Below are 13,403 nucleotides of genomic sequence, written 5' to 3'. Positions count from 1 at the left end.
TTTTAGAAGAAAACACTGCAGGCTGTGAAGGGAGGTTTTGACTGACATAGTAGCAGCCAGACTTGGGAGGCAGAAGAGGAGGAGTGGGAAGAATGTATTGACTGAAACCAAGCTAACACTTCTAGATGGTCTTTTAAGGAGAAGAGCCAAAATGAATGGAGTTGCTGTGGTTTTACTGTGGGTGACAAAAATACAGTGAATACAGAAATACAGATTCCAGCAACCCATTTGACCTGCACATACTTTTTTCCTAGAATCTCAGAATGGTTTGGGCTGGAAGAGTCCTTGAAGCCCGTCTAATTCCACCCAACCTCCTGCCATGGGCAGGACTCCTCCCATCAGACCACATTGCTCAAAGCCCCATCCAGCCTGGCCTTGGGCACTGCCAGGGATGAGGCAGCCACAGCTCCTCTGGGCAGCCTGGGCCAGCGCCTCACTACCTTTAGGCCCTGACAGGCTGCTCTGAGGTCTTCCTGGAGCCTTCTCCTCTCCAGGCTGAACGCCCCCGGCTCCCTCAGCCTGTCCCCACAGCAGAGGGGCTTCAGCCTCTGAACATCCTCGTGGCCTCCTCTGGACTGGCTTCAGCAGGTCCCTGTCCTTGTGCTGGCCCCGGAGCTGGGTGCAGGGCTCCAGGTGGGGTCTCAGGAGAGCAGAGCAGAGGGGAACAATCCCCTCCCTTGCCCTGCTGCCCACGCTGCTGATGGTGCAGCCAAGGGATGATTTAGTTGGCTTTCTTGACTGCAAGTGCACACTGACAGCTCATGAGTGAATTTTCATCTACCAGTACACCCAAGTCTTCCACAGGAGTGCTCTCAATTCACTCATCTGTACTAATGTTTGGGATTGCCCCAACCCAGGTGCAGGACCTCACACTTGACTTTGTTGAACCTCATGAGGTTCACGTGCCCATTTCCAAAGCCTGTCCAGGTCCCTACGGATGGCAGCCGGCAGACCTTCCTTCTTTTGTTACCAACTGCACCACTCATCTTGGTGTCATCTGCAAACTTGCTGCAGGAGCACTTCTTTTCTAACTCTGCTGGGCTCCTACAAGTAGGGCACACCACAATGAGTTTCAAGGAGCCAGCTTGATTCCTATTCCTAATCTTTTTTTTTTTAAGAAGTTCGTATGCTCCTAGGTCTTTAGCATGTTAAATATTCACCAATTTTAATACTTGGAAACAGGTCTTTTGGCTTTCACTTCCTTTATTCTGCAGCTGGGAGTTTATGTCCTGCTCAGAATCTGCAGGCAGTCAAAATAGCCCACGCAGTTCAGAATATGAGGATCCTCTTCCCAGGCTGCTGCCTTTTCCTTGGGGGCTTTTTAATGCTCCTTAAAGCCATAAATTTGTATCGCACCTTCCCACCTGTCCAAAGCAGTTAAACAGCCCTTCTGTCTTTGCTGTGCAAGTCTGCAAAGGAGAGTTTGTCACAGAGGCCAACACATCCCACATCTTTGCTCAGCAGTGGAGCACAACCAGCACATTTGTTGTCACTTTCACCGGGACACTGAGCACCAGCACCAGGCAAAATTCCTCAAAATGCCTGCTGCAGTGATTTTCTGAAGGAAGGGAGGTGGTTGCATCTACCTGCTCAGAAAGGAGAAGGTGCAGGTATGGAGAAGGCATAACTGTATAGCTCTGAGTCTGGACTTGGCTCTGCCATAAGCATGCCAGGTGATCTTGGGCAAAACAGTGGATTTCTTTCTGCCTCGGTTTCCCTCCTGGGCACTGGGAGTGACAATACAGCCAGTTTTTTCTCCCTAGTGCATTTTGGAGCAGGCTGTAGGTCTCTGGTGACTCATGTCTGCATCCTGCACAGCTCTCTGTTTCTTGGATTTGTTGTCACTCTTCTGATGTGAACAGCAATAGTCACAGTCACGCCGTGCTTTCATTTTTGACAATACTTTCAGAGTATTGTCAAGACAACCACTGTCTTGAGGCTCAGCTCCCCTCATTTGCATGCAGCAGTTGGCATGTCCATCAGGACCGACCCCGTCAGAAATCAGTCGGGAACATATTTTACCCCATCTTCAAACCTGAGTTACAGCGAGAGGAAGGGCAGGATGCGACCTTGGGTGCGTGTTTCCTGCACTGACTGGCTTTCTCTTTGTAGGATGGGATAGGCAGCTCCCTCCTGCTCTCATTGTGCTCACAGGAAAACAGGAACCACTGCCCTGCGCCCGAGCTAAGGGCTGTCTCACCCGATATCCTGCCTCTGACCCTAGCCAGGAGCGGATGCTCGGTATAAGCATTGGGCTGTATAGCAGTATCCTTCCCTGGGTACATCCAGGCAGCAGTTTGGGAAGTTTCTGCACTGGAGGATGCGTTCAGCACCTTGGTGTTAAAGGCAGTACACGTCCTCCATGCTGCTTCTTCCTGGGTATGGCCTGGCCACTGCAGGACTGGTGACTAATGGCAGCTTCCTCCAGTGGCAGGCAGTCATGTTCTTGATTTTAGCCCAGCATTTAAGGGCTGTCTTTCCTCATCTAATTTCTTCAGCCCTTTAACCGTTTCACTTTCCTTCTTTCCTCTCCCTGTCCTGTCTGTTGGGCCAAATGTTACACAGCTCATCATCTTCCTTACCCCCGCTAAGGGTTTGTTGGAGGGTTTTGTTATCCTCGTGTTAGGTTTGCTAAGGGGTAACAAACTCCCCTCAAAACTCTTGGACTAATGCTTTCCCTAGCTGTTTTATCGAGAGAGCTTCTATGTTTACAAGGCTGCTGCATGCTGGCTTCTCTCCAAAACACTATAAATATTCACTCAGGGGAGAAAATAATCCTTTTATGGTGCCATGATATCTCAGTGGAGACCGCAGACAGTAATAGCAAGAACCCCTTATCTACAGGCCAGGGGAGAAGTAATACCTAAACAATCAACAAACCAAGCACCTCAGTATTGTTTGAGGATGGGAGAATAAATATTTCCAGGCCAGTCCCTGTGGGATATGCAGGGACTGGAGTAAGCTGAAGGCTGGGGGCCAGCAGGAAGCTAGACCTGCAGGTCCCACATCTCCACTGTCCCTTGCGTCCAGGCTGCAGGGGGGTTGGCTTGGCAGCAGTTTGCCCAAAGGGACATACTTGAGACCTAGCAAGCCTACTATCACCTCCTGTTTCACTTTTTGTGTTGCTGGAGGGGTCACTGGAAGGTGCAGGTGGTTCTTGGACCACCCAAAAGCAATCAATCCTATATATCAGTGCATATTTTTCCTGCCTAAAATGTCATGCTGAATGTAAGTGATTAGCATTTGGGAAAATATGCAGTGCGACACTACCTTCTTCGAATGATGCTGTCAAAATACTTAGTAATACATTTATTTTGTTAAAATAAACTATGTACAATAGAGGCTATTAATATGCAGTTACAATATACAATAATTACATGTTTAAAAGAGGATAAGCAAAAGAGTACAGAATCATGTGCAGTAAATAGGAAACTAATACTGTTTACATGATTTTTAAAATATGCAAAACAATTGCTGGAAAACTGTATTGCTTTGACTTGAATTTTGAAGACTTGGTTCATCATTAGAAAGAGATAGGCACTCAGAAGTCAGACATAACTTTTTAGTACTCATCCTTTGGTTTTACCAGACCCATACTCCAGAGATATTGCACGCAGCAACTTGTAAGAGAGGAAACTTCAGTTGCTCACATCAAGTAAATGATGCTCTTTCTTAACTGGCTAAGAGCTGATGGATGATGTGTTAGGCTCTGATTTGGGCTGAGGTCATTGCATTTGCTTCATGAAAAAAATCAATGAGAATAACTTGTTGCACTGTATCTGTAAGTATTGCTGAAGTACTATGCTAAAAGAAAGGAAAGAAAATGTTCTTGTCTTTGTGTTCTCAGGGAAGCAGAGAATCTCTTTGCAGCGAAATGCCTGTACGTAACAAGTGCGTCAACATCATGACAGGTTCGACTGGATTCAGTTATCCTTGCACTCGAGGACAGTCCAGGTCTGTCTCCCTGCTCTTCCTCTCTGCAGCCTTCCTCTTTGAAGCCCTCCTTTTCACAAGGGGGAGGCTTGGGGCTGGGGCACAGCTGCTGTGCTGTGCCCTGCTCTGTGGCACATCCCACCCGGCAGCCTGGGCTCGCCACCTCAGGTCACTGCTGCTGAGGAGTGGAGATGACTGCGGCAGTGTCTTTCCTCTCTCACAAAGCTTTACGTTAATGCTTGTTAAAGGGTTAATATTTACAGGTTTGGGGAAAGTTTGGGCTCGTTTACTCCATATCGACAGGGTGGTTCGGTGCCTGCCGGTTCAGTAACGTTGTTAGAGCAGCTGCCTGTTTTGGGGAAGTGTGCTGGGAGAGACGGTATGACAGTCACACTGTGGACATGGCTTACATCCAAACTACTCTGACAGACATCAGACAAAAATTTCTACACACTATCAGTACAAATAACTGTTGTGCTGGACGATCTGGAAACTGTAGACTGGCGACAACTGTTTGCTGTGAATTCATTAGCCTCTGATCAAAGTCAGAATTTGCCAGAGCTGCTATCAGCGAGAGCTCAAAGTGATCTTTGGCACAACCAAATGCAAAATTCAATCTGGCGTGCTGAATGCTACCACTCCACTGGGATGAGATGAAATTTAATGACAGCAATGAGTGCAGTGTCAAACTCAGCAAAGATACCTATTTGTCTTGATATTACACTGCTAATGTAATCATTTTCATCTTTGGCTGCAGTAATGGTTGAAAGCAGGAGTTACAAATCCAGTCTCCAGAGCTTGAGCTTAAGATCAGATCAGATCAAAGTCTCCAGATGCCTAACTTCTTTAGGGAGTCAACAACCAGCAGCCAAACAGTATAGCAGATTCTTGGACCCGGCTCAGTGTATCTGTGTGCTCAAAGCTTGGGCAGCCACAGTAATAGGGCAGACAAAAAGGAATCAAGAAGATGCTCAAATGCTTTCCATGTTAGTCATGTATGGACCCCACTGAAATTTTCCATTGTCTTCATGAGAAGTGAAGCTGAAACACAGCACCTTTGAAAATCCCAACCTGAAATTATAGTTAAGAGAGTCAGCCAACCACTATGGTTTGAATGTTCTGGAAGGAGCGGAGGGGGGTTCATGCTCAAAATTATTTTTATTAGCACATGTTTTCAAAGTCAAAGAGACCTTTCACCATTGATAGCAGTTCATATGAGCTTGTCCCTCTGCGTTATGTGGGTTTGTGAGCTCATTTTGCTCTTGTAGTGAGGTTCTGACTCTCTTTGTTGTTCTGTTGGGGCTCCTGTAACTACCTGGGAAAAAATAAATTCTTGTTCACAAGTTTCTGAAAGCTTTAACTGAAACAAAGAAAGTAGAATGAAAAAAAGATCATCCTTGTTATGGGCACCCCCTTAATACCTTAAAATGAAATTTACATTTCAGGATCAAGCTGACAGTTACTCTGGACCCTGATTTTGCAGCTATTCGTGTTTTGTTTTGATAGGTGAGGAGAGCTGAGATCACAAGGCACTATTGAAGTCAGTGGGAGGCTTTTTCCTGCCCTCAGAGGGTCTTTATTCACTAAGAGGAAAATAGGCATTTATACTAGAGACTTGTTTTCATTTTTACACAGAGCACAACTGTGTCCGGAAATTATCTGACATAGGTTGCTCCGTGCTCACCTCCTGGCACACTGAAAACTCCTCTAGTCCTGTAGAGATGTGAACCAAGAAAATATTCTATATTTTCCAGATAAATACGGAGGCAGGATGAAACAAATCACACATAGTCTTTAGGAAAAAGGCAAATACAGGAGCAATGCATATGCCGCCAGATCCCTGCATTCAACCTGTTCATTAAACAAATGGTTCCTGGGCTTAAATGAACATATGTTGTATTGCTGCAGCGGAGAAGGCACATTTGCCTTCTCCATTTGTGTTTGTGTTTCAGACCAACCTGCCTTGAGACTGATGCCATTGCAATTTATTTTTAATCTGGAGGAGGTTTCAGTGCTGTGAATCAGGAGGTATTTGCTGTGCTGCTGGGGAAAAAAAAAAAAAGCTGAAGAAAAGGTCATGGACTGCAAGTAAGCTTTCATATCTGAATTAGAGGGATGTTTTTGTAAGGAAGTGCCAGCTCCCGGGGTGAAAATACATCTGCTAGACACATACTCTTGGTGTAATTGGCCAATGTATCCCTTGCTGTGTACAACACTGGGTGTGATGAAGGGAGGCAGTGGTAGAAATTGTTTGCAAGAATTTCTACAACGTTTTCCAAGCTCCTGTAAAGGGCTCTCACTTTGGGTCTCCAGAGTCTTGGGACAGTATCTTGGATGAGATCTCGACAGCTGTGTTTGTTTTGAACTGAAGCAGTGCTTTAAAAGAGAAGAAGGGTGAGAAGTATCAGTGACAGCTGCTGAAATGATTGTTTCAGTGGTCCTGCTGGACTCTGTGTGAATTCTGCAGCTCCCACTTAGCACAAGAGGCTTCCTTTCTTGCCTACACCAACCCTTTGTGTCAGGCACTCTCCCGGTGTATTGATGGTGGAGAAGATTAGTGGCAGGTCCAGCAGGTGTCGAAGTCAAGGGAAAGGCCCACATTGTGCCTTTGGCACTAATTAAGCCTAATTCGAGGCAGCATGAGACAACATCTTTTTGTTTCTCAGTCTGATGCAATTGATTGTTCTTTGTGAGCTACACACTGCTGTGACAGGAGGTGTTCGCAGGGCAGGGAGGGACGGTCTGGGAGTGTTTGGCACGCAGGACAGTCAGGGGGAGCTCAGCTTGGGAACTGCTCCCTTAAATTCCTGGAGGATATAAGCACACGGGGCTTACATCTGGCTGAACAAATGCTCTTGTATTGCACTGTGTAGTGTTGGAGCTTTGTTTCCACATCGTTCTCTGTCAGAGAAATTCAGGTTAACAACTCCCGATAGAACATCAAGGTTTCAGAAGAGGCCAAAGGAGATGGGTTTTCTAGGATCTAGCAGACTTCTTTTAAGTTGTGAGTGCATTAGGAATGGCAGCAGACTATTAGCAGGGGCAGCTCCGTCAGGAAAGGCTTTGACATCGTTTGCATTAAAAGGACACTGTCAAATAGGTTCCTGGGATGGTTTATAGCCTTTATACTGCCCTGCTTCTGCTCCTTTGAAGGTGAAGTCAGGGTCTGATTTCCAGCTTGTCTTACAATGAGAAAACCTATCTCCTTTCAGCTGGCAATCATTTATTGATTTTCTTTTCTTGTTACTAATGGTGCTTGAAAATAACTTGAAGTTTATATCTGCTGCCTTATGCCTGTGCTTGCACTGTGCCTGGTGTTTTGATATTTCTGAAAATAGGCTTTGCTGCCTGTTCACACACCATCTGTTGGCTTTTAGGAAAGGTATTAGGTATGACTTGCCAGATAGTCAATGAGTCTCCTGGCATCTGTCTACAATGCCTTTCTGAAGCCTGTTGCCCTGTGTTATTCCATCCTCTCCAAAACAGAAGGATATCAGGGCAGATCCTTGAAAAAATGTCACATTTGCATGGATAAATGTGTGTACATAACACAGGTCAAATATTTATGGGACCTGCGTTAGCCGTGTCTATTTTAAAAAAACAATTATTTTTGTTGGAAGTGAAATTAAAAATAAAAGGAGTACAGAGGCGATTTCTTAGTGGATTGTGACCACCCTCCCTCATTTCCAGCTCCCAAATGTCAAATTTTGGTTACAATCAGCTTGAAAAACTTATAACTGTACTGCTTCACAAACTTATGCACTTCATTTTGTAAATATGAATAAAACCCTGGTTAGTCTTAATATTTTTACATGTATCTGCTTTCACAGTTATGTGATGATTTGTGCAGGTGGCTACAGTTTAATACATTAGGATAGGAGCATTTTAGCTTCTATATCACCATATGATTTTTTAGTTAATTTTCCTCAAACCACTGTAGTTACATTGGCGCGACAACTTCCTATTTGATTTTTGATTTTATGTGGCTATCCTATGCCATCCCTTAATAGGCAGCCCTGATACTAGGTGGCACACAGAAATATCATTTCAGTATTGTGGCTTTCTCTGATGCATGCCGGGAATGCTATATTGCACTTTGCCAGTGTGCTCATTATTTTGCGATAAGCTCAGCTGTCAGTCTGGATTTTTGTTTCCTCTGTATTTTGTGAAGCTCTAAGAATATCTGGCAGCTCCAACCTGAGTGTTTGCATTGCACTTCAGCTACAGCAGACTTCACTTACTTCAACCCGAGACTTGTGTACAGGCTAGTGCTCTACAGCAGCCTACATCAGCTGTAACAAAATCATCACCTATTTAATTTCCACTGAAGCAAAGAGCAGCACACTGGAAGCTCTAATTGTTTTCTCTGATATCTGTTGAAACCTTTTTTTTTTTTTTTTTTTTTCTTCCCCAGTGGACTTTTAGTCACTCCTAGTTTCCCTAATAGTCTTCCAATACCTTTTTACACCTTATAGTAGAGCTGACTGCTGGTGTCCCAGCTGTGTGATTGCTCACTGCTACACGTGTTGGGACAGCAGCACAGCCTCTGCGGCACGACATGAGCTCCTTCACCAGGCTTCAGCTCTGTCCTCGCTCTGAGCTGTGTTGTATCAGGCAGTCCATTGGAAGCAAATGTCTGGGACATAATAGAATCAAATGTAATGTATGTAGGGTTAAGGCCAGCGGTAAGGAATTTTTTTTTTTTTTTTTTTTTTTTTTTGTATAGCTTTGAATTAGTGCAACTTTGTTTTCATCCACACTTGTGTGCAGCAAGGAAGAGGTGGTGAGTAAAAGCCAGCTGGGTGAGAGCAGCAAGGCACTTAGCCCAGATTTGATTGCTCTTTTCACTGAAAAACATTGATCTCCACTTAGAAATGTTTTGAGGTGTCTGATCTGGTTTCTGTCGGTGTCCATGTCAAATAAAATTCATGCTAGAGTGAAAGCAGGAGCTTGGATCCATAATCTTCAATGGGTGCAGGACTGGGCACTGCAGCATGCTCATTCCCTTCTCTGCACCAATGGTGAAGTTTCTATGATCCTGCTGAAGTAATTGATTCCTCAGATTAACACTGGGTCTATAATTCAGCACTGATGACAAGGGTTTTCTGGTTGCCTGTGTGCACTCAGCCACATCACAGTGCTTCTGGAGAGGAGTGGGGCAAGGGGGCCAAGTACACGCCGGGGGGCACTCTTCTGTTAGCTGCTTACTCTGAGCACTTCTGGGATCACTAACTGCAGGTGCTGCTTTTGCAAGGAGTTACATTTGAGGTCTCAAAATCTGCATTTGCTGGCACTGTGATTTTCTGCTTGGCAAATGAAATCCACAACAAAACAGTCTCATGTTACTGCCAGGGTACCTGAAGGCAGATCCCCTTCGAGTTTGCCTCTGAGCATCTATGTTGCTGTGAAGTGCAAACGTACAGGCTCCCTGGAGAGGCTTTAGAGTAAAGCACACTTTTTTTTCAACAGCACAGGGAGCTTACAGGCAGCTTGTGCTCCCTCCAGGTCTGCACTTCCCACCTCTGTGCTGTGGGCTGCAGCCCACCATCCGCAGCCTGCCAGAGAGTCTGCTCCTGAGGACTGCGACTTGACCAGCACTTACCATAAGGAGAACGGAAAGTGGGAGCAAGGAAAGAAGTAATGAGTGAGAGGAGGGGGAACTACAGTAAATCACTGTGTTTATAACTCCGCTTTGGTAAGTTTTTTTTACATGAGATACTCTAAAAAAATCTTAAGGCACTTGGATCACCTTAAAGCACTTGAGATCAGCATGACCTTTGGCTTTTTGGTTTTTGCTATTTTCATCTGCTGTGTGAGATGCGGAAATCCAGCTGATCTATAAGGTAATTTTTCAGTTGCCATGGCAACGTGTCTCTTTCATGTTCTCACTTTGGAGAGGCGATTGTCGCATGCTGGGATTTCATGTCTAGGGCAATACTCTTTGGTGGCAGAACGTCTTTGTTTCAGTACGTAAATGCTACAACTCTGTTCTTCCTTTCCCAGCTTATGGAAACGTGGCTCAGCCTGAACATTCCCCTGTAAAAATACAGTTACTTGCATTTTTAAGTTGTAAGAACATTCCTTAAGTCTGGAGGTAAATGTTGATCCATTTTGATAGCTTGGGTGCAGCAACATACGGACGCTGTGAACTTTCACCATTAAGTGAAAATAAACTGAATCACTCCACCTTTGCTTCCATGTAGTTTGAACAAACTGAAGTATATCCTGACCTAGCGAGCTTTAAAAAAGATAAAGTAATTTAAAAGTACTTCCTACCTATAGTGTACATCTTACATATTAGATTTCTACAGATCTCCATGTGCTTTCAGTCAGTTCAGATTCAATTCCTATGTACTGTAAATTCCTAATTTTGATCAATACTTGCTTAAGGCCACAAACGGAATTTCTCCCGTTTCTTTTACCACCTTTAATTCCTTGTTTGTTTGTTTGCTTGTTTTCCAAACACCTTCCCCTTATCCCTAAGGTGAAGAAGAGTCGAGCAGGAGCAGGCATCCTGGTTTCTGTTGGCTCAGCGCAGTCCGCAGCAGCGGGAACAGGCTGCGTATGGCTCTGGAGGTTTAGGAAAGCACATAGACATGAGATGGCCTAGCGTGATACAGCTTGGAGGTTTCACAGAATGGAGGGCTCCTCTTTTGGTAAAAAGGACCCTTTTCTGGTCATGTTCCCCATTTCAGTTGCATGTGACTTTCATTGCCTTTCTAACCTGCTTGGTTTCACTGAACTCATCTCACTTGTCTTTCCAAGTGGCTTCACAAAATGGTGCAGCAGCGGTGGCACTTTGCACAACGCTTCTTCTTCTTCTTGGGATGGAAAATGGTCAGGATTGCTTCATCGAAGACAGTTTTAAGGCCTTTCTGTGTGAGCGCTGAGCACTCCAGGTAGCATTGTGCTCCGATCTGAAAGAGGAGAGAGAAGAAGTGAGCACCTGCTGTTGGCAGAGGCAGAGCGACCCCATTCCAGCATCTTTGTATGTGCACGTGTCCTAACCATCAGAAAGGGAGGTGAGATTCTTGCTAGGTTTATATCTGGCTGCCTATGGGATTGAAGGACAAACTCAGTGGTCATCCTGAGCAAGAGCAGGGATGATTAGGAACACCTGTATCTCACAGCGGGTTAAAGGAGCATGGAAATGCCCTGCAGGGCCCTCCAGAGATGGAGGGGGGCTGCACCTGTGTCCTCCTGCTGAACTTCTGGACCAGCAGCTTGGCTTCCCAACTGTGCAGCAGGGGGTCTTGAGGAGGTGCTGTCTTAATAGCATCTACCAAGCGTAGTCTAATTTATCAGTGTGAAAAAGACCTGCTCTGTCCTTGTGTTGTTGCTACCAAGCATGGGGAAATGCAAGTTCCAGAGCGCTGGATCTCTGGCTGGGACGAACCAACAAACTCAGGGGAGCTTGCCTTGAATGAAAGATACCCAGTGGAAAGCTGTGATCGATCAATTTCCTGGGACCCCAGAAAAATGTGTTACCTCCTTAGCCAGCTTCACTCCGTGCTCGTAGGTGAGTGGTTTCTCCTTCATGTAAAGCAGCCGAGCCAAAGTTTTGGGATCATCTCGAAGATCAATCTAGCAGAAAATACACAAACCCCATGCTCTGTAGCACCTTGCTGTAATTCTTGAAAGAGATATCTATAGATTTACAAACCCATTATGTCTTCTCAGCCTCACATGATAATTAAAAAAATGAATTATATATTTTTTTCCTTTTATTTTTCTCTTTAAATTTTCTGTTTAACATGAACTAGTTCTCATTGGCCATTTATCAGGGCACAGCTCAGGTGCAGTGCAGGAAAGATGCATTTCTCAGTGGCTTTCACTATGTGTCTTGGAAAGGGTGGTAGAAGCCTGAGCCACATTGGAAAGGGAGGCTGCTGTGATCCTGCACTGCATCACCTGTAAAACGCCATGACAGACCAGACACACACAGCTCTAGCTGGCTGAATTGAAACAAAATCCTTTATTTCCATGGAAAATATCAAAGTGAAATGTTCTGGCATTTCAGACCCATCCATTGCTAGCGCATGTGTTCCAAAGAATAATACTAATATTTTAAAATTGGTGTTTTAGATTAGTCCAGTGTTTGAAACAGTTTGAAAACTAAGCCAGTGTTTGAATAACTGGACTTTGCTATGGCATGAAGATTTTGGTTTTGCCCAGAGTTTGATCTCTTTCTCTGATTTGGCTTAGGTTACTCTCTGATGTTTGGACATTTTCCAGGCTGTAGTATACCTGCTCCAAACCCATGTTTAAGGCATTTTCATTTGACTGATGGATTCACAGGTTTTAAGGCTGAAATGGAGTGTTCTGATAATTCAGTCTAACAACCACTAAAGCACAAGAGGGACGATGAGTCAGTAATTATGGTGTTGATGTAAAGCATGAGGGAGGCTGTTTCCGTCCCTTGTCTCCAAGTAAGTTGTTTGGTTAATTATTCCCTTTCTTTAAATTTAGTTTAAAGTTTAGCTTCTGCTTCCAACTATAGATTTTGATGTGTGTGTGTTGTGTTTTTTTTTCCCCTGCCAGAAATCTTGTCTCCCTATAGGTATTTATACATTGAGACCACATTAACATAGATGTGAATAAAGAGATAGGATGAGTTTTGCCAGTTGTGACTAGCACAAAAGGACATCTGCATTTTGGATTCCGTTCTCAGTCCCTGAGTTTTCTTCCAATGCTGAAGGCTGCCTGACTTTCACAGAAGAAGTTAAATAGGAAGCCTTTCCAGAGAGCTCAGCCTCCACCCCCTGGCTCAGAGGTTGTGAGGACCCCTGTGACAGCCGGCAGTGCCCCAAAGAAGCATTACCTGTGTTCCTATGAGGACGTAAGGCACATTGGGCATGCAGACTTTCAGTTCGGGGACCCACTCCTCCTGGACGTTGTGGTACGAGGCAGGGTTCACCACTGAGAAGCAGATCAAGAACACGTCCGTGTTGGGGTAGGACAGGGGCCTCAGCTGGTTGTAGTCCTCCTGCCAGGGGAGAATGGGAAGTGTGTTATGGGATGGGGGATAACTGTGGGTTGGGGCAGCCCTGGTTTACAGCCCTGGCTGCAAATTCCCTGCTGTGCTCTGCACACTTCAAGGGACAGCACGTTTCTGACTGGATTTAGTTAAAAGTCATCCTCCCTTTGACCCAACCAAGGGGAAAGAGTCTTTTTTTTTTTTTTTTTTTTTTGTTTTGTTTTGTTTTGTTTTGTTTTGTTTTTTCTGGAGCTGTTTGAAATCGGAATACTTCATCTGAGACCTCTGTCCTTCAGTGAGGATGCTCCCTTGGTGCACTGGGGAAGTCAGGTGATGGAGATAACCTGCTGCTTTCTTCAAGCCAGAGTGTTTGTTGAATGACCTGTCTCACCAGTGTCACAGAAAGGCTTGGTTTGAAGGATTTACATGGTAAGAGGAGGTGTTTGGATGTATCAGCCAAGACAGGCTAGGTACCAATGTACAGGGAATGGCA

At 45.0% G+C, this 13,403-nt stretch overlaps 1 protein-coding gene across 1 annotated transcript in view; it reads right to left on the bottom strand.

The window, feature by feature from the left end:
• Window positions 1–3,294: 3,294 nt before the first annotated feature.
• Window positions 3,295–13,403, bottom strand: part of RHOJ (ras homolog family member J) — a 54,894-nt gene continuing 44,785 nt past the window's right edge. Inside the window, exons 3-5 of the mRNA XM_005029320.6 lie at window positions 12,755–12,919; window positions 11,422–11,517; window positions 3,295–10,850 (exon numbers count right to left, since the gene is read on the bottom strand). Of these exons, the coding sequence (XP_005029377.1) occupies window positions 10,704–10,850; window positions 11,422–11,517; window positions 12,755–12,919 (408 nt within the window). The 3' untranslated portion in view covers window positions 3,295–10,703. The remainder of the gene's footprint in view (window positions 10,851–11,421; window positions 11,518–12,754; window positions 12,920–13,403) is intronic.

Source organism: Anas platyrhynchos, chromosome 5 (genome assembly GCF_047663525.1).
Source record: "Anas platyrhynchos isolate ZD024472 breed Pekin duck chromosome 5, IASCAAS_PekinDuck_T2T, whole genome shotgun sequence".
Classification (NCBI taxonomy): domain Eukaryota; kingdom Metazoa; phylum Chordata; class Aves; order Anseriformes; family Anatidae; genus Anas; species Anas platyrhynchos.
This window is presented reverse-complemented; position numbering and strand designations above follow the sequence as displayed.